The sequence below is a fragment of the Podarcis tiliguerta genome (genome assembly GCF_965153285.1).
Source record: "Podarcis tiliguerta genome assembly, chromosome: 7".
Taxonomy (NCBI): domain Eukaryota; kingdom Metazoa; phylum Chordata; class Lepidosauria; order Squamata; family Lacertidae; genus Podarcis; species Podarcis tiliguerta.
This window is the reverse complement of record NC_139540.1, coordinates 48214557-48239563: the sequence shown is the minus strand read 5'-3', so window position 1 is coordinate 48239563 and position 25007 is coordinate 48214557. Positions and strand designations below refer to the sequence as shown.

Genomic DNA, 25007 nt, shown 5'->3' with positions numbered 1-25007 from the left:
GATGATCTTGAATTGATGGTAAAGGCAGTTGGAATAAAGGAAACCATGAAGAAGGAGCTGAAGAGGAGGACATGATTTGCGACTTGAGAATGAAACATTTAATGCAAGATACAGCTGTCACAAAAATAGTACAACAGTAATCCAAAGAAGAATGCTTTGGATTGAAAATTGTCAAACTGAAGCTACTGTGGATACTGTAGAATGCTGCCTTTGGATTATGCTATCTGCCAATGCTTCACAAATAATGAAGATAATAGTAATCCATGTCCTTAGCACTATTTTCTCAAATCAGGCCCCCCTGTGGTAGGTCATTCTTTCTTCTGATTATGTGCTGTCCAAAGGCTTTTCAGGTGATAGCATTGCAACCTGCTATAATCTTTATTTGTGGAGTGCCTTTTCACATGCTATGTTTCCAACTGGGGTTTAAACCTCTGTAGTGGAAGTCAGCTAGATGAAATATTACTGCATCTGAATTGCCTCTCACTAATTGGATACCAGTACTGGAGACCATTGCCTACTATGTTAAGTGACCCCGATAGAGATAATTGACTTGGACACATTCTGCGCTACACCTTGAACTCCTTTAGCAACATTACTTGGACTCAATCTGAAACCACTGCTTTCAGTTCTAAGTACCCTTATGAATAAAATCCATTGACTCCTACAGGAATTACTCACTAGCAGGTAGGTGGGGATGTAGTCTTTTACAAATATTCTGTGTACCTTGTTCTGTTCTTCAGTGTATAATTTGAAAATGGCAGCTTAGTTCCAGTGAACTATGTTTATTTTGACATTTGGATTGATAGAAGCAAAGTAATACAAACACCAAAGGTAGTGATTATGACTCAGTGTCTTGCTGCAGACTTCTGCTGGTAAATTTGCAGCTGTTACAGTTCAAAATACTGTTTCACAGTTTGTTTAAAATTGTACTGCATATTAGCCAAGTACATATTGAACAAGGAAGGTGTATTACAGGCTTGTAAATTATCTCCTTGATAATTTTTTTGCCCTTAATCTTAGCTTTTTTGTAATGAGGCAACCAGAACCGTAAACAGTATTCCACACCATAGGTTTATAGAATGCCATTATGATATTGGTGGTTTTATTTTGCAATTCCAGGTAACCACAAACGTTCAGTGTATATATGAAACCAGCATGCCTTTCACACAGGGAGGACCCAACAAACAACTCTCCCTTTCCTGGCTCTTATTCAGCGAAGATCTATAGTAATACAACAAAGAGAGTGCCCTTACTACTTTCCCAAGGGCCCCTGCTAGAAGTGCCCCACCACCCATTAAAGAACCTCTTTTTTCTGTGACTAAAACAACCAGTGCCTTCCCAAGGTAGCACCCAGAAATGGCTCATGGTTCAGGAAATCAAGCCAGAAAAGGTACTGTTTCAAAATGAATAGCAATATCTCTTTTATTACTCCTATGCTACCCCTGGTTTCTTACCTAATAACAAGCACCAAGTTAGCAGCAAGGGAGAAGTCGTTCTGTTGATATTATTCAATTATAATTTGGCAGGTGCACAAAGAATTTATAAAACATGGTAATTATGTAAAGCACTGCTGTGCTGGCATCCTTAGTGGAACATGGACTTACATTTTAGGAAATCACAGTTTGAAAGTCTAGAGATTCATTTCACCCCAGCTATGTCGTGCTTTCCCCAGGCATCAGGTAGATATGAAATAATGGCAAAGTGTGGTCTAAACCACTGAGCCTAGGGCTTGCCACCGGAAGGTTGGTGGTTCGAATCCCCGTGACCAGGTGAGCTCCCTTTGCTTGGTCCCAGCTCCTGCCCACCTAGCAGTTCGAAAGCACGTCAAAGTGCAAGTAGATAAATAGGTACCGCTCCAGTGGGAAGGTAAACGGAGTTTCCGTGCGCTGCTCTGGTTTCGCCAGAAGCGCTTAGTCATGCTGGCCACATGACCTGGAAGCTGTACGCGGCTCCCTCGGCCAATAAAACGAGATGAGCGCTGCAGCCGCAGAGTCGTTTGTGACTGGACTTAACTGTCAGGGGACCTTTACCTTTATCTTTTTAATTTGAAATGAAAACAGTTTTTTTGTGTGTCATGACATTATGAAAGTGTGCTCAGAATCATGGAACTTCATTGTGTGTGCGCGCGCATGTTTGTAGGTATTAGTATCAGATGGCTTTTAAATTTGTTAATTCTGGAAAGATAGCTAATAAATATCTGTATGAAACAAATCAATATGTAATGCCCAAATGAATGCAATTTGCAGCACAATCCTGTGCATGTCTCTTCATAATTAAATTTCACTGAGCCCTCTGGGGCATCCTCCTAAGTAGGTAGGTATAGGATTGCAACCTTAATCTACTTTTCCTGCAGATATTTAATAAAACGCTAAGTAAATACAATGATAAGTAAATACAAAGATAAATAGACAAGATGTAAACTTTAAAAAAATCTCTTATTTTTATGTAGCTACAGATAAAACACTGAAATAAAAATTGTGGTCAGCTATTTATTTTTGCCACACTTGATCTCATGTGTTTATTCAGGCCTGTGCCATTGCAGTATTTTTCTTCTACTGGATATTTGTATTTGGATTAATAGTGAAGTAAGCCTTACTTTATTAACAATATTGTTAACAGGGGATGCTGCTTTAGGACCAAAGTAATGCTGCATCCCAAAAATTCTCTTTCCTATTGAGCTGTGAGACTTGCATATTTTATGACCTGTTCCTCATATCCTGTTAAATGGGAAATGGATGTTATTTCAAAGGTGACTTGTGCTAACCACCCTTGTTGTTCAGTGACTGAGACAACCAAGCTGTCAGTCATAAGACTATGACCTCACTTAAGGCAATCTTTAGTTGCTTCCTTAAAAGGTCACCAAGCTTAAAGCACTATTGTGGATCAGTAAATCAATGGGCTGGCATTGTGTTGTGCTTATTCTGCTGTCTAGCAAATCCATGGATTTTTTTTACCTTCTGTCTTCTCAGGATTCCTTCATCCAGGGGACACATAAGAGAATGATGGCTGCCTTAAAGGGGGACATTAATTGCTTTATTGCGCCTACATCATATAGGGCTTTCTTTTACATTGAATTTTGGATTTGTGGTGAATGTGTGTGTGTAATGATACTGCATTCCTCTCCTTATCATGAGTTGCCATACTTGTTTTAGTTGTAAGATGCCTAAACTTTTGGAAATCTATTTACCAATTGTCATGTGCTTACATGAATATGTTCACTGGTACTTCTTCAGTCCAAGCTATTATAGCCTGGCCATACGATCTAAGATGGACCAAAAGCATAGCTTCCAAGAAGCAGGAAAGCATGCACCTAACCTAGACAAAAGGGACGCCAGTGGCGCTGTGGATTAAACCACAGAGCCTAGGACTTGTTGATCAGAAGGTTGGCAGTTCGAATCCCCGCGATGGGGTGAGCTCCCATTGCTTGGTCCCTGCTCCTGCCAACCTAGCAGTTCGAAAGCAAATCAAAGTGCAAGTAGATAAATAGGTACTGCTCCGGCAGGAAGGTAAATGGTGTTTCCGTGCGCTGCTCTGGTTAGCCAGAAGTGGCTTAGTCATGCTGGCCACATGACCCGGAAACTATACGCCAGCTCCCTCGGCCAATAAAGCAAGTTGAGCACCGCAACCCCAGAGTCGGTCACGACTGGACCTAATGGTCAGGGGTCCCTTTACCTTTGACCTAGACAAATTGACAGATAGTTGCATGTTTGGGGAACATAAACTAATTTCAAATATTCTCTACAGATGGTATCATCTTTCCTCTGTATACCAGTCTTCTCTTTGTATTGTATACTTCAGTAATCCCTTTGAAATTTGCTGCTCTTTAAGAGCTTAATCCATCATTCTTTGTTTGTCTGGGATTGCTAATCTCAGTAGAACCTGCATGATTCATGTCAATGTTACATCAGTTGCCGAAAACTGTTAAGTTAGAGGAGTTCCTGGTTACAGTCTCTGAAACTCTTGCTTCTCTGGTTCTTCACCAGTGCTTGCTCCTGAGACTCCTATGCCCACACAGTGCCTTATCTTCATGGCAACCAACATCATGTTTCCATGATGATTGGGAAGCTGTAGTGAGTTAAGAAAGCCACAGCCTGTCTCTTGGCACTGTATAAGCCACAATGGACACATAATTCTATTCTGGCCCAACTTCACTTGGCTGCTGTTTGTTCAGGACCATTTCAAAGTGTAAACATTAATTATTTTTAAAGTATACCATAGTCTGTGTCCTGAAAAACTTTGGGAATGTCTCCTCCTTTATGTTTGCCTTCTCCCTTAGATGTGCAGGGAGAGGCACTGATCTGGGTCTTTGCTTTCCCATGAGATCTAGACATAAGATGATAAGGACATAGGAAGCTGCTTTAAATGAACTCCATCAAGCTACATATTGTCTACACTGATTGGCAAAGAGCCTTTGGCATTTTGGACAGGGTTCTTTCCCAGTTCTGCCTGAAAATGGCATGGATTGAACCTGGAGCTCTTTGCATGGAAGAGCATATGCCCATGAGGGCATGGGTTACTCTTCTTCTGTGGTATTAGTCATACATAGGTAAACTCCATAAGAAGTGCATTTCATCATATATTTCTTGTTGCTTCAGCATTCCGGTAGGTAGCCGTGTTGGTCTGACGCAGTCTAGATAGATAGATAGATAGATAGATAGATAGTTTGATAGTCCAGTAGCACCTTAGAGACCAACTAAGTTTGTTCTGGGTATAAGCTTTGTGTGCATACACACTTCTTCAGATACACTGAAACAGAAGTCACCAGACCCTTATATATAGTGGGAGGGTGGGGTGGGGTTTTTCTCAGAAGGGTAGTGGGAGATTATTTTTGGTCATCTGCGTACTATCCCTTGCTTTTCCTGTAGGACTAATTGCGGTCATTAACAGTCGTCAACAGGTTTACCATACCCATTGAATCAATCACCCATCTCCCACTACCCTTCTGAGAAAAACCCCACCCCAGCCTCCCACTATAGGGGTCTGGTGACTTCTGTTTCAGTGTATCTGAAGAAGTGTGCATGCATACGAAAGCTCATGCCAATAACAAACTTAGCTGGTCTCTAAAGTGCTACTGGACAATTTTTTTATTTATTGTTTCCGCAGCTTATCAAAATGTGGCTCTTGAGGAACAACTTTAAAGTTGATTGAAGGTCTTTATTTTTAAATTTAATTTTATCTTCAACTTTTTTAGGGCTGGTTTTAAGTGCATTTATTTTATTGATTTTTAGAAATGATATTAATGTTTGTTGATGTGGCCTTTATTGTGTTATGTGCTGTGCTGTGCATCACTTGAGTGCTCTTTTGATGGCAGAGAATCAGTATAGAAATGCTAAACAAATATTTTTCTGGAGAAAAAGCAGGTAGTGAAAGTAATTGCGGGCAGTGGGGAGGAGCCCACTAACCTTTCTAAAACATGGCTGTCGGTTAATTTATCCCTTGACTGATAAGGAACTCTACCACTTTGTAAAAATATGTACTAATTTGAAAATATTGTTTTTAAAAATACTAGGCATTGTCTTAAAAATAAAAGTGAAAGAAGGCTTGCCCATACGCTTGAAATTTAATCAAATAATAATATCATTCAAATATTATTCTATGGTGCTGGGTTAATTAAAGGGCTAAAACAAAGTAACCAAATATCTTTTCTAACCAAGGTTTGGGATTGTAACAATAGGGAGGAATTTTAGAATGTCTATTTATATAAATCTTTTAAACCACTTTCCAGCTCAAATGCCTCTTGAACTGGTATACAACAAAATCAAGAGTAAAATATTTGGCCACCAACTTAGATAGCTTAAAAAGAGGATTAGGCAAATTCATGGAAGAGACTGATGGTTACTAACCATGATGGCTATTGGTCTGTCTCCACAGTCAATGGCTTCTGAATACCAGTTGCTGGAAGAAGTACTCTTGTGCTTGAGGCCTGCTTGGAGGCCTCCCACGGGCATCTGGGCGGGCACTGTGAGGACAGGGTGCTGGACTGGATGGGCCTTTGGCTGGGTCTCACAGTCTCTGTATTCTTTCAAATACAGATTTTCATGATGTGGACAGGCAGGCAGGGTGGGTGGGGGAGCAGTGGGCAGGAAAACAATTTTTTGGTGTAAATATATCCAAGTAGGACAGGGAATGACTCCAGTCTGAAACTCCGGGGAGGCAAGACTAAGCTATATATGGGCCAATGTAATACAGGGCAGCTTTCTGTGTTCCTACTATACAATAAGATGACAATATGTTGCTTACTTTATATGCTCTAAAGCAACACAATATGATATGTAGACAGAAAGAGTATTCAAACCAACAGTGGCTCTTGATGTAACCTCTAAATCCACCAAGCCACTGCTGACTCACTGACATGCATTTTCCAGTCAATAGTCAGTATGCATGCTAGTTCAGGAAATAAAATGAGAGGGGTTGATTTTGAATCAATGGTTTCAAATCAGCCTATTTTTCTTGGGTAATTTAACACATTTATTTAAATCACCCGGATGTCAGATCAATCCACTCTCAACAGTATTACGTGTAGGACCAAAATAGAAATCGGTACAACACTGGATATGTAATCTAAAACTTGAGTAAATATTGGAACATGTGTTGCTGGCATGGTAGAAGCAGTGGTATTGTAATTCTTCATACCAGAATAAAGAACAAATGTATAGAAACCACAGAATATTAGCTTGGCTTCCCAAATTGCTTTGACATGCTTACTTCTTCCAAAAAAATTATGGCACAGCGCAATTCAATATTTAGATTTTTGTCTTTTTCAGTAGCTGCCTGGACCTACTCCTAACTTGCAGCCATTTTTGTTAGAGTCAAAAGATCAGGTGCCATGACTTGAGGCCTTGGCGCGTGTAGGTTTGATAATAGTGTCATAGTACAATAAAGAAGATCAGGGCTTTAAACCAAACTTTCAGTAACACATTTCATATTAAATATTCCTAATAAAGTATGTTACCTCCAGAGGAAATTCACCAGGCCAAAATTGGATAATTCAGACACATTCAAACTACAGTGAATGAAGCAGATATCCGAGTTTCTGTGAGAAAGAAAACTGGTGTAGCATCAGAATAGAATTCAAAAGTATTCATTTGTAGCCGATGTATTCCATTTGAGAGATAGCAAGAAGCCTAGGGTCAAATTTATTTATTTATTTATTTGAATGTCTTGAATTCCTGTTTTGGCTTGTATTTGCTTTTATTCTGTTTTACTGGGTTTCTTGTATTTTTGTTCTTATTATATTGTTCATTGCTCTTATGCTGTACATTGATTAGATTTTTAAAAAATATTAAGTCCTTTATAAGTGCTTTTAAATAAATATATATTTCACGAAGGCTTTTTGTCGAGTTCCCAGCATAGCCCTTGATGCCAAGATGCCCTCCCACAAACACACCATTATACATTTTCAGCTCCTTTCTCTCAGCTAAGACTTAGGCTGTGTACACATTACTGTTTACCCTGGCTGCAGTGCACTCCCACTGCTGGATTTTGAATCCTTGTACACATTATGTTGCCCATGAATGCAGAGCTATCCTGTGATTTCTTGAGAAATACTGGTGTTTGGTGCATTTTCTCTCAAACCAGCTACAATCTGAAAGGGAAACGTAAGCCACATTCAATTTGCAGTAGAAGCAGCAACATCGTAACAGAGGTAGCAGTGAAGTTAATCTGCATTTGTCAGAGGCCAGTCAGAGAAGTCAGATTATCTTGTGTTTCAGGAGAACTCTGCTCTCTGCAGAGTACAGTCAGCAACCAGAAATGGTCTGAGGTGGTCTTCTCCAATCTGATGCCTTCTATAATCTCTGATTCAATAGGAATGCCAATTATGACCTATTTCCTCCACAGGAATCTTACTGGGAACCATTGGATCTTGTAGTTTTAATCCAAATTTTCAATAGCTTTGCTTGTAAGGTAGATAAGAAGTTTCTGTCTAGACAAGACAATCTCTCTTTGAATTTTTCAGTGTGGTATTCTAGCTATGTTGTAGCCATGAAGTCAGTAGTCTCATTAAACATTAACATTCATTGGGTTTATGTGGCCCCCTCCTGTCCTCTCTTGTGATGTTGCCATAAGAAAATAGGTTTTGTTTCAATTTTTGATTAATCAGTTTATCATTATCATTATTGTTTTCCTAGGTTATAGTTACATATAAACCTAAACTTAGGTTAATATCAAGCTTGTGATCTGTTTCCAGCTGTGTCTAGAGTTGCGTCGGAAACAGAGTGTCAATTTTATTATAGAACCCTCCTAATTGTTTTCAGGTGGCCAAATACATTACTGGCCCTTTACCAATGGCTGGAGAATAGTTGGCTGGTGGTGGATACTGTGCTCACACTTCAAGTCTGACCACCTGTGATATGTGAACAGGCTTTTTGTTTCCACTCTATATTGCACACCAAGAACCTTTATGGATCTGAAGTTGCAATAGACTTCATTTGAAATCTGAATGACTTATCATTGCTATACTGTAGTTGTCTTACAACTTCAGTCATTGGAGAACATGATAAAATGAGATAAAACAGCAGAGCCTTGCACTGTGGCATTTAAAGACCTAACACACATACTGTTGCACAAGCTTTCCTGGGCCAAAACCCAATTAATATATGCACAATGATATGTATTGTATTAATCGTGATTACACACCTTTGGGAAAATATCTAAATATGTGGATTACCTCCTCATTCCATAATTGTTCAGTCAGGTGTTCTCAGATGTTCATAGGAATGGGTTTTACTTGTTATGGAAAGAGTCTGGGATTTTATTGGTGTATGTGACAGGGAAGCTTAAATCTTTTCAGCAATTCTTGGAAGTTGGAAAATGGGAACCACAGTAAAAATTCCTTTTATTTTTGTCATCCTTTCCACAGATCTCTTAAAGTTAAATTACTTTCTCTTTCAGTTTTTATATATGTGCTTGAGGATATTTTTCCTGTTGTCTTTTTCTTTCTTTCTTTGAATTTGAGTAATACTGAATCAGTTAATTATGGTCCAGAGAACTGATTTCTTTTTAAATACACTTAGCCATGGGAAACCTACTTCAAATATTGCATAACCTGTGCACTCTTGTACAAGTCAAGTAATGTGTGTCGCCATGGTTAGAATCAATGAGGAAAGGACTCTAAAGCACCATGAACATTGTATTTGCATATCAAGATGCTCTGTGCATTTGGCATCATGCTTCTCCTGTTACACAGTTTGATTAATATTATAAATTGGCAGTATATCACAAGCAAATCGGCATATCATAAAGAACTTGATAACCCATTTTATGGTCAGGCTTTGTATATGGTAAAACTATCAGACAAGGTACAGTAACTGCAATGTTAGTGTAATTATTATTGCTTTATGGCTTCATAGTTAGAATTTTTCTCCAAATTCTGTCTTGGTGGTTTTAAAAACTGAGTATAGTTTGTATGACTGGTATTTAGCAAACTGTCATTTTAGAAGTGTATGTGGATAGCAAAGATTAAAAAGCCCTCTTTTCTACCCCAGATACTGATGTAGTACCTTGTTTTCTTCTTCTTCTTTGGTGATCACTCATAGCCGAGTAAGATTGTAAGGAGATTCTGATGGGTGGCTATTAAGTAATACCAAATATTTCCTCTGCCACCACCCCCTCTACATTTTCTATATGAGTGTGAGCATTTTCTCCAAGGAGCTCACACTGGCTCTCGGCATCTCCATATAATCCCCATAAGAACCTTGTGTGGTAAGTTAGGATGAAAGGCAGCTACTGGCCCAAGGTCACCAAGTGAACTTTGTGATTGAATGGGGATTTGAACCCTGGTCTCCCAGTATTTATTTATTTATAAGAATACCGTTAAGCCACCAATTTGTAAAAATATCTAGTCTGTGTACACTAAAACAATTCAAACATTTTTAAATGGTAAAATCTGAGACTATAGAGTCATAAAGTACTAAACAAATGACCAGCACTGACTCAAGTGAAGGTTGTAGTTCATCACCAAAATCTTGTGTGATTGACTAGCGCATGAGCCAGATTGTAACCTGTTGTGTCTGGCTTCATACAAGGGTAAGATGCCATAGATTAAGTCATTCTGGGAGAACTGATCACACACAGATGGGAAGTTATTGATCAAAGTATTCAGGTTAATTTGTGGTCTTTGTTTCCTTGCATTGGTAGGTTGAGAGAATATTCTGCATTGTCTCAACACACCACACTGTGCTTAGCATGCACAGGGCCTGACTAGGTATAATTAATTATTGTTGGGAAAACATGTCTGCATATTTTGCATGTGCTGCCCTGCTGGGCCTTTCATGGACCGGTGTTTCTTGCTCTATTAGAAACCTTATCCTAATTATGAGTTCAAATAAGTTAATGTGCATTGTGTGTTGAATATGTTCTCTCTTTGACCCATTTAAAAGATTCTGGGTCCCTTGCTGCCTGATACAGACCCGCCTTGGAGATGCCAAATATCCTGAAATCTGATGGCATTTGATCCAGATCCCATAGTCTATGTTCTGGCATATGCAATTATTATGTTTGCTGTCTTGGTCATATCCTTTTGTGTGTGTTGTGTTGTTGGGTGGGAGTAGTGTATGTGCTTAATCACTGCTGTTCTCTAAGCATTATGTCCAGAAATTCAGTTTGGCTATACAGATATCTCCATTAGAATCTGAAGCTCCCCTGGGGACAGGATATGGCACCACCCACTTGTGCGTCTGCTGGGAAGCAAGCTGTCCACAAGGCATTGATTCTTTAATCATTGTAGTAAAACCCAGTGAAGCAGGCCATCGAGATAGAAATGTGGCAGTGCCAGGATTTCCCAGAATGCCCATGGGATACTTTTTATTAGCAGAAAAAGTTTTCTTGCCAATTCATTTGTGTCTGCGGAGGCAACCAGCAAGAGTACTTAATAGTGCTTTTACCACATTGAGTTCTTCTGCTTCATCTGTTCCTTTGAAATAGAAAGCATAATGCAAGTCTTGTTTGCTCTTCTTACCTCCAGCCATCTCACTGCTTTCCTTAATTTAGCATTTAATGTCTATGTTCAGAGTTGAATGCCAAGCAACAGTCTGACCATACTGTGGTAACTGGTCATTTTATAATTAAAGCTGGAGGCAACAGGGTCATCAAGTCCAGTAACTTCCAAGAGATGTATGTCTTTGTGCATCTATTCCAGAGATCAGCAACCTTTTTCAGCCATAGGCCGGTCCACCGTCCCTCAGACCATGTGGTGGGCCGGACTATATTTTGGAAAAAGAAAAAAAAATGAACGAATTCCTATGCCCCACAAATAACCCAGAGATGCATTTTAAATAAAAGCACACATTCTACTCATGTAAAAACACCATGCAGACCCACAAATAACCCAGAGATGCATTTTAAATAAAAGCACACATTCTACTCATGTAAAAACACGCTGATCCCCGGACCGTCCATGGGCCGGATTGAGAAGGCGATTGGGCCGCATCCAGCCCCCGGGCCTTAGGTTGCCTACCCCTGATTTATCCCATGAAGCCTATTCTATATAATTCAAATTCTAAATTCACACATGTAAGTCATTCATTCTTCTCCTTTTTGCCATACAGTACATCAGTTTTTCTTTTCCATCTGAAAACTAAGGATCCAGAAGTCTATTAACCTTCTTTCTTGAGATTTTGATTTGTTGTCTTCTGTGAGTTTTTAAAACAAAATATTTTGTACTTCTGTGTAACACAATAGTTTTCCTGAATATGTTGATATGCACCTTTTGTTTCTTAGTGACCCTGTTTTGACTTGAATCCTGTCAGCACTCAACCTCCTGAGTTTGCTGCTAGAGGGAACATGTGGTATCTGCACCAAAATGTTGGTGGGGGAGGCGTTGTTTCCAAGAGAGGGATCTTATTATCCCAGGACCTCCATAGACACTGCTCAGGCTTGTGTCCCAGAGAAGTCACTTTGCTGCTGCAAAAGTAGTGATTTGACTTCACGCCTGGAGGCACACTCGATTGTCTCTCAGGACAGACGGATGCCAACAATTCTAACAGTGTGTTTGTTTTCATGTGTCAAGGTTCTGACACATGAGTTTAGAATTTCCCCAAGCTTTTATTCTGTCAAATGCTGTTAATGTTTATCTTTAAGTGTTGAAAGTATGAATACTTTGTGAATATAGAATGCCAGTGTAGCAGCTCCTCAACAGTCTGATGAATGAATGACTATACTGAATAAAGACATAATTAGCAAGGGTGGGAGCTTTATGTTGACACTATTCTGCTTATATGTAGGCCCCACTTATTTTCTTCAAATGATCATCTATGCATGTAAATAATGGCACAGTAAAAATCACAGAATTTACAGAGGCAGTTGGCATCCATTCATATGATCATATCTGCAGTTTCTCCAGCTGCTACAATCATGATCATAATTGCTTTATCCCAGGTAAGGGGCTTTATCTCAGGCAAGAGTTCATAGGATTGCAAGCCACAATATGCAAGTATATATATATATCATTTCCCCTCTTACATTATGTAGAATAAAGTATGATATCCTATGTGAGTGCCCGTAAGAGTCTGTCTACTGCCGTTTGAAACATAGCTTCAGTGAAGAATATGGCACCGTCTGTTGAACTTCTGCTTCCTGTTTATAATGCTGACTAATATTTGAACTGAAAACGTTGGTTGTAATCTGTAGCAATGTCATGTACTTCCATGTTGACTTTACACTCTTTCCACACATTTCTGGAGTTTGTCTGCTTGGTTCGGCCTGAAGAAGAGAGGCAAATCTGCTATCATTGAAGGCATAGAGAATAATCTGTGAGGAAGCTAAACAACTATTGTCTCTCTACAACGAAAACAGAACAGTAACTGGATACCCCTGATTCTGCAAAGATGCAATTTAGCCCAGTGTTACTTTGTGACTAAGCGATATAATGACACTACACACCCAGCGACTATATCAGACTTCTTCAAGGGTTAGGTTTAAGAATACCATATTGGATCTAACAGCAATGCTTCTTTATTCTAAAATTTCCTTGCCAGTCTTTGGCGGGTGGTAGCAAGATTCCAGGGGCTCCAGGAACTCACCCAGGGTCGTGTTTCCATTGTGAATTCAGGGCACAGCAGAGGCTGTAGCTTTTTAAAATATATGATTTATTTTACATCTCTATACACTTGGAATTACATGGAGAGGACTAGATTTCACTGAATACATCTCCAGGGTGTCTCTTTTTGCTTCTCTCACAGCTTCAGCCAACTTGAGTCAAGAGCAGCCAGCCATGCTGCCCAGTCTCTGGGTTGCAGCTTCTATAGTCAGCAGCGCCTTCTGTTCTTTGCAAAACACACACACACACTTTTCCTGTTACCTCACTCCCAGCCCATCACCTTGGTAACCTGTCAATTCTCCTGTCTCTGTCCACTCCTCAGAGCTGGGGTGGGGAAGGACAGTTCTTTTGTATTGCCAATAGCCCTCAATGGCCCAGTATTGTTTCTTGATGGCTCTGCATTTAACTAGCCCAGCCAGGCTGGTTTGCATGAGCCCACCCAAGGATTCCTTGTCTGGTCTACAGTTTGCATTTTCCCTTCCTATCCCAAATATTAGCTACATTCTGACATTCATTAATTTCCTGGGTTTAGGGGGGTCTCCCCACAAACCTTTATCAGTATTTATTTTTGTTGTTGTTGTTGTTTAGTCGTTTAGTCGTGTCCGACTCTTCATGACCCCATGGACCAGAGCACGCCAGGCACTTCTGTCTTCCACTGCCTCCCGCGGTTTAGTCAAACTCATGCTGGTAGTTTTGAGAACACTATCCAACCATCCCATCCTCTGTCATCCCCTTCTCCTTGTACCCTCCATCTTTCCCATTTATTTTTAGCATGGCTTATATTCCAGTGGCAGCAGTATACCTGCCTGTACCCAGTCTGCCCACCAGACCAATCTACTCCTGCTTTTATTCCTGTACTGCACATGTACCTTCCTGCCATAGTTGCTATTGCCACCAGAGAGTGCCACCACCACAAGAAAACAATGACTGTCAGCCACACCGTCCTGCATTTGCATGACCAAACCACAGAGCATGGGCCTGGAGTAAAGTTCTAAAGAGCTGTGCTATCTACCATATTTTGTTTCTGGCCTGTGCCTGCCTGCCTCCACCTACTCTGGTGGAGGTAGAAAGGCTTTGGGGGCCCTAAATGATTGAGACATAGGGCTGTGTGGTTTGCAGGAAAACCAATTTCGCAGTTCACATACTAATGGGTTCATGCTATGATGCCATCCAGTGATAAACATGCATTATATTACCCCTAGATTTTATTTCATTCATGTGCCTTACTTGATTAGAAGTAGATACATGACAAGTTTGCTGTTTTTATGTTTTGAATTTTGAAAACAGTCCTCTGGAAATAATGAGAATGGTGCAAGTCCTGTCTGACATAATATTTTGTTAACAAAATGGGCAACTTGCTTAGGCCAACTTATGAGTTAGAGAGTGTAACTGGCTTGAAGGGTGGAATTGTCTATTGATGCAGAGGATGCAGCTTCTAATACTATTCTGGGCACGAAAAGCTCTCAAAAAAACAGGAAGTCCTGCAAAAGGTTTAGAGTGAATAGGATTTTTCCTCTTATTTAGCTCCTGTTCTGTTTGGATTTCTGAATCTAGTTGTTTTTTTAATGATGTGTTTTCTACTACAAATTTTATCCGAGCTTCCTTCTCAAGAAAGAAAGAAAGAAGATACCTTAGATTCATATTAATTATCCTTTTTTGAATCAGTACGTTATCATAAAGAATGGAAAAAAGGCAGGCTTAAAGATGTGTTATTATATTTTATCTGCAGCAAGGAAAAAGAAATGTACTTTTATGACATCTGAAGGCGGCCCTGTTTAGGGAGGCTTTTAATGTTTGATGTAGTACAGTATTTTAATATTTTTTTGGGAAGCCACCCAGAGTGGCTGGGGAAGCCCAGCCAGATGGGTGGGGTATAAATAAATTATTATTATTATTATTATTATTATTATTATTATTATTATTAACATATAGAAACAAATGTGTGGTTTGTCTATCATCAAAACAAATATTTTATCCAATATTTAACTGAATTTGAAGAAGGCTTGATACCCATTTAGCCTAATTTATCCCATATGCATAATGTAGAATATGAATATGTGTGTGTGTGTGTGTGTGTGTGTTTGACTTTGGTGGAACAGGGTGCTACAACTGTGAAGATAACACTGATTGGAACATTGTTGGAAGTATTTCTTATTTGTGCTTTTTTTTTAACTTCATCCGCCTTTACAATATATTTTATATGCATAAATATTTTAGCACTTCTTGCGGTTTTATCTGTGCCAATGTTTTTTGTCACATTAACTAGCTCTGATTTGTGTTTTGTGTCTTTTAGGGCATACAGGCCGGTTACTAAAATCCTTGTGCTTCATGAGTCTAACATTTCTGCTTCTGCACATCGTATTTCAAATCACAATAAACAGCCTTGAAGCTGGTAAAAGTATTAAACCTGATTATAACTGTGAGTATCCTTTTTATTTTTCTAATGTTCTTCACAGCTCTTTATGTAGGAAGGATATTGTGACTATCACCAATACTGGTTTTGTTGTCATGGTTTCTAGGATTTGTCGTAATTCTGCTTCAGGAAAGTGCTTTATTTAGGATTATGGCTATGTAATTTGTAAGCAAAATTAAGTTTTTCAAACTTCTCAAGATGCATTTCTTTCATTTCCTTATTTAGTTTTCTGCTATGTGTAAAAAACAGCTATGTGTAGTTGGAGATTTCTTCTACAGAACCTGTTGAAACTGAGCATAACTGCCGCCCTTTTGGTAGACAGGGGCCACACTTCTGCAGTAAGTTCCATTGCAACATGTTCTAGGGGAGCAGTCATTTAGGGTGCCTGTAATGTTTGCCTCTTTGTCTTGACCAGAAAATGCATTTATCCAGTGTATGGTTATCGGCTATTAAAGCACAGTTACCTTTGGATATTCCTCTGATTCCTTTCTCCATCGAAAGATCACCTGATAGTGTATTCTCAGTATGAAATTTTAGGGTCGGTTGTTGCCACTTACAACAATTAATTTGAGATTTCCAGTTTGTTTGACTCCATGCCTTCACTGTACGCTCATCCCTGCCCTTTCTGTAGAGTTTATACCAAGAGATAATCATATGCGTGGCTTGCAGTTTTCTACCATTGTCAGATAAACACCAGCACATGGTATTTCTTTCCAAAAGCCTCTAGGTTATGCATGGTGCTCTTTGGCCTCTTTTACAAGTTGCCATGCCATATTTTAGATTTGTTGCCTAGTTCAGTCTTTGCTGCTTGGTGCCCTCCGTTTTTTTTTAAATTCACCCCAGTGTTAAAACATGATGAGAACTGTAGTCCAAAACATATGGAAGGTGTCATGCTGGGGAAGGCTGAGTGTTACCCCATGATCAGATACAGTTTCACTCTTGTTCTAGAGGAATGATTCATTCTGAAACAGATGTTTCCCACCTCCTGTTGACATTGACCCTCAGAAAGTTGTTTTGTAACCTTTTTGATATTAAGGTACATTGTAAGAGTGCATGGTCTCTTAGCTAATAGAATGGAAGATGGAAGTGCAGAAAGAATGGGAAACATGCTCTCTAGTTACCACTGAAATTTTAAATCTGTTTTTAAAAAGGTAAATGTAAACATAAATAGAGCTCGACTGCATTCATTTTTAACATTTGGTTAACTAGCAAGGAAAACATGAACTATTGGTGCCCTACTCTGCTGACAGTTAAGTAAACTCAGTCCAGCTATTTAGAAATATAGATTCCTTTGAAGGAAATCTTGTTTTCTTTTAAACCATTAAGGATTATCCATCAACAGTAAAAAAAAAAAGAAAGAAAAAGTAATGTGTCTTAAAATGCTTAGATTTGTAACATATTTCTGGCTTTCTAAATTTGGATTTATTGTTTGGATTTAATATTAAGCATTATTCTTATAAACTAAGTGGAATGAAAACTTTATAGGTAAGTAAGGAGTAATGAAGCATACGAAATCTTTCCAAAGCTGCAGTCTATTTCAGAAGTTTTCTTAGAAGAAAAGAAAGCTGTCCAATCTAATATTAGCCTGATTTTGTTTTGACAGTTAAATAGACCTACCATATATACTCGAGTATAAGCCAACTTTTTCATCACATTTTTTATGCTGAAAAAGCTGCCCTCGGCTTATACTCGAGTGAGGCAGCAGCGGTGGGAGGAGCGGTCCGAAAGGAGCTCTTTCTCGCCGCTGGTCCCTCCATCGCCGCCCGCCTCTCGCAAGGGCAGGCACAGGAGCCATGGTTGGGAGAGGTGCTGCACTGCGCTATGCCTCTCTCAACCGCGGCTCCTATGCCTGCTCTTGCGAGCGGAAGAGGTGGTGGTGGAGGGACAAGTTGCCCAAAAGCAGTCATTTTGGGCTGCTTGTTCTTCCTCCTCCGCTGCCGCCACCACCAGGTTTGTGGTGTGGTGAACTGGCTTATACTCGAGTCAATAAGTTTTCCCATTTTTTCGTTCTAAAATTAGGTGCCTCGGCTTATACAGTGTATAAAAATTGTCATGTTATTACTTTTAAAAATACACTACAAGTATGTAACCATTAAAATTGTTTTTCAGTTTATAAACAGTGAAATAGCAAAAGTTGAACAATATTGGTCCTAGTGATTAATAGTGAAAAGAAATTTTCATGAATGATTTTTTCCAACCAGCAAATTCCTAAATAAATGGAATGTGTTTACTACCCGTCACTATTTTTTTTTTTATGCAAACACTTTTTTTTTTAGATTTTCAATATGTACTATGAATGGCTTCTATGTATACTTATTTATCTTATAAATAATTTCCATTTTTTTACATTATTGCCATTATAGGGATATCATTTCAATCACATAAGAAATAATTTGGAGATAAGCTTTTCCTTTTGTCAAGTATAAATATAATGGGTGATGTGTCCAACTAAGTGATACTCTGAGTGGACCCTTGAAATCAATGGACAGGTCCATTTCTTTTAGTGGATCTCCTCTGACAAACATTAAATATCACCCAATATAAATGTCAGTCAAAGTTTATTTTGGGGTAAGATGCATGGGTGTGTGTGTGGGGGGGTGTACGTACATTTGCCAGTATATTCCATTTGCATGTCAGTCTTGCAAAGGAATGAATAATAATTGCAACACTTAGATTCCTTGGTTAATATATACTTTTAAGGATAGTGTGTGAACTACAGAAAGGAGAGTGAATTGAAAGCATAAAAAAAATTAAAGGGCTACATGTTGAATGACAAATCAGGGAAATGGATAAAATGAGTGGTGAACAAAAGCATGAAAGTTGTGTGGAAAGAGATAATCGGAAAAAGAGATACTGGGCGGTACCTGGCTGAACAGTTCTGCTAGTGCAAGGTGTTTTTTGCTATGCAGTAGAACTTCCTCACCTTCTCCTCCCTCCATGTGCACTGTAAATCTTCTCTGGAGGGTTAGGAGAATCCCCAGAAGTGAGAAGAAGAAGGTTTTGGATTTGATATCCCACTTTATCACTACCCTAAGGAGTCTCAAAGCAGCTAATATTCTCCTTTCCCTTCCTTCCCCACAACAAACATGCTGTGAGGTGAGTGAGGCTGAGAGACTTCAAGGAAGTGTGACTGGCCCAAGGTGCATGTGGAGGAGCGGAGACGCGAACCCGGTTCACCAGATTACTATGAGGCTTATTTGGTCCTAAAATCTATTTTTAGTATTCATTTTAAAATGTAAAATAATATTTTAGGACTGAGATGCTATTGCAAAATCAGGAAGTACATAATCTGGCTGATAGATCCTCAAAGCAAATTGAGGAATGCCTAATTAGGTTGGTCTGATGCAAAAAAAAAAAGGGGGGGAACAAATTTCTTTTCCATTCTTACACTTTGCTCAGAACCAAGAATCAGAACACTCACAAAACTATATGAAAGAAAGCTGCTTTAAACTTCCAGCTGTCTAAAACCAGGAGCAGTGGATGTTTCCATGTTCTCTGCATAAAAGGAAGAAGGGAGTATCTTCTTTTAATGCTTTTCTATTGCCACTGGAATGTAACCAGATACCATAAGGTCTGCTCTGTTGCTTATAGAAATGTTTATTCCCTTTGGGGGATTTCTTGCAGACTGTTTTTATGAAAGCGTTGTATTACAATTGCTAACAGGAAGTGTGGTTTTACCTGCTCTTGATCCTATATTTGTGTGCTCCGCGGTTGCTGGTAAGGACTAATTTCATCGAAGTGTGTTTTCCCCAAAACCTCCTGTTTAGAGATAAATAATGGGAGCTTCCACACCCTGCTTTAGTTTAAGAAACCATTACTGAAACAATATGATCTCTTCTATAAAGGAGTGATATGTCTTGTACTGGGAAACAAGCACATATATTTATCCTTGCCACACTGTTATAGAATATTAAACCATATGGAAATTTTATACTTTGGGATATTTGTACATTAACCAAATTTCATGAATGTTAATTAAAGGGAAACAAACTCCAACACTTCAAACATTTAAAAAACAATATTCGAAATTCCTGGTTGGGTGGGAAGAGTTCCATATAAGAATTTGTAGCTGGATTTTTCAAACATTTCTTTCAAGGGTGTCCTCACGTACATTAAGGTAGTAGTCCAATCTAGAGGTCTCTAATACAGAGCTCAAAATACTTTTACTACTGTCTCATTAGTCTTTGGCAGAGAGTCCTCGTCAAATTCTGCAACTACAACAGCATTATTGACTCTCTTCTCAGAAGACAACTCAGAGAAATTGTAAACACTTACTGCCTCATAGGCAGCAATTATTATTATTTAATTGATTTCTGCTGGCTTAGTGACTTGCTCAGAAACAAGTGCATTTGTTGTTAGTCAAACCGCTGTGTTAGCAGCAACTAATTGACCTCCCTGGGGTGGAAGCCTAGACAGTGTGTAGGGAGGTCCTGGGCCGCCCAGATGACAAGACCTCGCCCCCCTCGGCCTCACTGATGTGGTCCAAAGGAAAGCAGAGCAATACGTTTGGCACCAGCTTGGCTGTAGGAGTTGCCAGAAGAATAATGTATCAAACTATTGTAATTCATCTGGAGGCAGAAAAAGTGTCTCATTAGGGTTTAAGGGAAGAAATTAATACTAACAGAACTCAAGGGCTGTCATTTTGACGTGTAATGAATGGCTCACTATTTGCAGACTGTGTTTGCTTCTGCTTGTTCAGTAGCAACAATACTAATTTTGATGGTACAATACAACTGTGGTGTCGGTATGCATCTGTCTCAGGAGACTATGGAAGAATGTGCCTTCAGGGGTAAAGTCAAACTGTTGGAGAGTTACAGTGCCTGCTATGGCTGTAAAGACTGATGCTGTAGATACATGTTTGGGGCAGACGAAGGTATCTAATTTTGCATCATGGCATTTCTTCTCTCTGCAGTCCTCCCAGAGGTCATTCCTCCTCTGGTCTCTGCTGTGGATACACAACCTGACCTTCTCCAGGCACTGTGATCATCCCATATGTTGCTAGCCTTCATGTCACATTTGCAGACATCTTTGTAACATGGAGTTGGTCTGCCAAGAGGCCTATTGCCTGAAACCAGCTCCCCATAGAGCATGTCCTTGGGGATCCTGCCTTCTTCCATTCTGTGTACATGACCAAGCCAGTTCAGATGTCACTGAGCCAGAAGTATGAACATGCTGGGAATATGGGCTTGGGAATGTGATGTAAGACTTCTGAATCAATGCTAACAGTCTAGCAGTTGAGGCTGTTTGTACTCAGTGCAGATAATAAACTTACCTAAGCCCATTGTGGGCATTCCACTTATGCAGTTGCAGTCGCATCCAGGGAAAACACTGCTGCCAGGCGACAACAGGTTGTGGTACTATCAGCTAGGCCTCATCTAATTACCTTAGCACTCCACTGGGCTTGTATGAAGAAAGCCAATCCTTAGCATCCCAGGCATCCTGATAAATATGCTGCATATCCCAGGACTCCTTAGGCATGCATGCTACAGCAATGCTGATTGCACCGTAGAGAGAGGCCTCACTTTGAAACCTCTAGTGAAAATGTCATGCCAGAGCTGACCCACTGCCAGGAAAGCTTGGAGAAAGAAAAGCAGAGTGGGTTAGGGTTTAGGAGGTCACAGTGAGATTGCTTGGATTTGCAGGGGATGGTAGCAGGTGTTCAGACCATGACTGGAATATGCTGTAAGTACAAGATATGTAAACATGACAAATGTAAGAGGTGAGGGTGGTGGAAAGAATATCTAAACACATCCCCTAAATGCTTGAAAACTCGGCTACGTCTCTCATCTTGTTTATCATGTTTACCTTGTGGAAGATGTAAACAGCAGATGTTTCAGAACATGTTGTTGTGCCTGGCCACTGACTAGCTGTTGTTGTTTTGGGTGCTATTTGTATGCCTTTCGTTAACCAAATACACAAGGTTTTTCAAGAAGATAGTGAATGCTTTTAAAAAGTCATTTTACTACTAGGACTACCTATGCATCCTTCAGATTCCATTTAATGCTAAGAAAGTCAGTCTTCAGAGGTACTTCACATTCTTTCTCTCCCAGCCTTCTTTTTCCCTCAAGGCAACCTTTCTCCAGCTATTTCCTAAGCTTAATAGCAGCATGGTGGTGGTGGGACACTCCATCAGAATTGTGGAAGAGCGAGCAAAGCTTTATAAGAGAACCCTGAGCACATATAGTTTACTTGGATCACTGCCTAAGAATCTCCTTGAACAAACCTTTCAGAGTTGCCATTTCCCTTGTACTTGCTCAATCATAGTAGTTCGGGTATGGCTAAATATGTCTGCCAATATGGCTGGATTCCTTCTGTGTGTTGTTGTTGTTGTTGTTGTTGTTTAATCGTTTAGGCGTGTCCGACTCTTCGTGACCCCATGGACCAGAGCACGCCAGGCACTCCTGTCTTCTACTGCCTCCCGCAGTTTGGTCAGGCTCATGTTTGTAACTTCAAGAACACTGTCCAACCATCTCGTCCTCTGTCGTCCCCTTCTCCTTGTGCCCTCCATCTTTCACAACATCAGGGTCTTTTCCAGGGAGTCTTCTCTTCTCATGAGGTGGCCAAAGTATTGGAGCCTCAACTTCATGATCTGTCCTTCCAGTGAGCACTCAGGGCTGATTTCCTTAAGAATGGATACGTTTGATCTTCTTGCAGTCCATGGGACTCTCAAGAGTCTCCTCCAGCACCATAATTCAAAAGCATCAATTCTTCGGCGATCAGCCTTCTTTATGGTCCAGCTCTCACTTCAATACATTACTACTGGGAAAACCATGGCTTTAACTATACGGACCTTTGTTGGCAAGGTGATGTCTCTGCTTTTTAAGATGCTGTCTAGGTTTGCCATCGCCTTTCTGCTAAGGAGCAGGCGTCTTTTAATTTCATGACTGCTGTCTCCATCTGCAGTTATCATGGAGCCCATGAAAGTAAAATCTCTCACTGCCTCCATTTCTTCCCCTTCTATTTGCCAGGAGGTGATGGGCCCAGTGGCCATGATCTTCGTTTTTTTGATGTTGAGCTTCAGACCATATTTTGCGCTCTCCTCTTTCACCCTCATTAAAAGGTTATTTAATTCCTCTTCACTTTCTGCCATCAAGGTTGTGTCATCTGCATATCTGAGTTTGTTGATATTTCTTCCGGCGATCTTAATTCCGGCTTGGGATTCATCCAGCCCAGCCTTTCGCATGATGAATTCTGCATATAAGTTAAATAAGCAGGGAGACAATATACAGCCTTGCCGTACTCCTTTCCCAATTTTGAACCAATCAGTTGTTCCATATCCAGTTCTAACTGTAGCTTCTTGTCCCACATAGAGATTTCTCAGGAGACAGATGAGGTGATCAGGCACTCCCATTTCTTTAAGAACTTGCCATAGATTGCTGTGGTGGACATAGTCAAAGGCTTTTGCATAGTCAATGAAGCAGAAGTAGATGTCTTTCTGGAACTCTCTAGCTTTCTCCATAATCCAGCGCATGTTGCAATTTGGTCTCTGGTTCCTCTGCCCCTTCGAAATCCAGCTTGCACTTCTGGGAGTTCTCGGTCCATATACTGCTTAAGCCTTCCTTGTAGAATTTTAAGCATAACCTTGCTAGCGTGTGAAATAAGTGCAATTGTGTGGTAGTTGGAACATTCTTTGGCACTGCCGTTCTTAGGGATTGGGATGTAGTCTGATCTTCTCCAATCCTCTGGCCACTGCTGCGTTTTCCAAATTTGCTGGCATATTGAGTGTAGCACCTTGACAGCATCATTGTTTAAAATTTTAAATAGTTCAGCTGGAATATCATCACTTCCACTGGCCTTGTTATTTGCAATGCTTTCTAAGGCCCATTTGACTTCACTCTCCAGGATGTGTGGCTCAAGGTCAGCAACCACACTACCTGGGGTGTACAAGACATCCATTTCTTTCTGGTATAACTGCTCTGTGTATTCTTGCAACCTCTTCTTGATGTCTTCTGCTTCTGTTAGGTCCTTTCCACTTTTGTCTTTTATTATGGTAATCTTTGTACGAAATGTTCCTTTCATATCTCCAATTTTCTTGAACAGATCTCTAGTTCTTCCCATTCTGTTGTTTTCCTCTATTTCTTTGCATTGCTCGTTTAAGAAGGCCTTCTTGTCTCTTCTTGCTATTTTTTGGAATTCTGCATTCAATTTCCTGTATCTTTCACTATCTCCCTCGCATTTTGCTTGCCTTCTCTCCCCTGCTATTTGTAAGGCCTTGTTGGACAGCCACTTTGCTTTCTTGCATTTCCTTTTCACTGGGATGGTTTTAGTTGCTGCCTCCTGTATGATGTTACGAGCCTCTGTCCATAGTTCTTCAGGCACTCTGTCCACCAAATCTAAATCCTTAAACCTGTTCCTCACTTCCATTGTGTATTCATAAGGGATTTGACTTTGATTGTATCTTACTGGCCCAGTGGTTTTTCTTACTTTCTTCAGTTTAAGCTTGAATTTTGCTATAAGAAGCTGATGATCTGAGCCACAGTCAGCTCCAGGTCTTGTTTTTGCTGACTGTATAGAGCTTCTCCATCTTTGGCTGCAGAGAATATAATCAATCTGATTTCGGTGCTGCCCATCTGGTGATGTCCATGTGCAGAGTCGTCTCTTGTGTTGTTGGAAAAGAGTGTTTGTGATGACCAGCTTGTTCTCTTGGCAGAACTCTATTAGCCTTTGCCCTGCTTCGTTTTGAATTCCAAGGCCAAACTTGCCAGTTGTTCCTTTTATCTCTTGACTCCCTACTTTAGCATTCCAATCCCCTATAATGAGAAGAACATCCTTCTTTGGTGTCATTTCTATAAGCTGTTGTAAGTCTTCATAGAATTGGTCAATTTCAGTTTCTTCAGCACCAGTGGTTGGTGCATAAACTTGGATTACTGTGATGTTAAAAGGTCTGCCTTGGATTGAGACTCAGCACATTTAGGTCATCCGTAGCTTGCATGCTTGTAAATATACTGGAAAGCTAAACCATGTGGGCAGAAGTCTATCAGTGTACCTGGGCTGGTATGGGAGCTAGGGGCCATGTTTCCCTTAAGTGACACTGATCACCAGCACTTGAGTGTTTCATTTCCACATGTTTCTCTGAACATTCCCACTCAGCTAAATGTTAAATTGTTTATAGCATAAAAGTAATGCAAAGCATGGAAACTGTGACCCAGATCTGGTTTTAGTTCATTAACGATACGTAAGCTTTATACAGAAAATACATGTTTCTGCTATGCAGTGTATATTTCTTTGCATTTTTAAGACTTGCTTAAATTCTCTTCCCCACCCCACTTATTTTTTGCCTCTCAGAAAGTTGTACAAACATTAGTATGACAGGAGTAGAGGGAAGTTGTGAAAAGGATGTATGATGTCATTCATATTGTTATCTGGAATGACACGAAATACATGTGCCGACACATCTTTGACATTTGCCAGAAGGCGGGGGAACTCATTTGGCATTCTAGCTTTGTTTTATGCAGCTGTATATCTGATTAACTTCCTTTCTTAGGTATTTTTCACAGATGAGAGATTTCAGCCAACATTTCAGACAACACACCATGATTAATAAAAACATGTTTGAAA

The 25007-nt window shown here is 39.9% G+C and overlaps 1 protein-coding gene across 10 annotated transcripts in view; it reads left to right on the top strand.

The window, feature by feature from the left end:
- PIEZO2 (piezo type mechanosensitive ion channel component 2) overlaps positions 1–25007 on the top strand; it is a 213815-nt gene that overhangs the window by 61199 nt on the left and 127609 nt on the right. For all 10 annotated transcript variants that reach the window (XM_083449976.1, XM_083449981.1, XM_083449984.1 and 7 more), the window contains exon 3: positions 15330–15455. In XM_083449976.1, coding sequence (XP_083306102.1) covers positions 15330–15455 — 126 coding nt within the window. The remainder of the gene's footprint in view (positions 1–15329; positions 15456–25007) is intronic.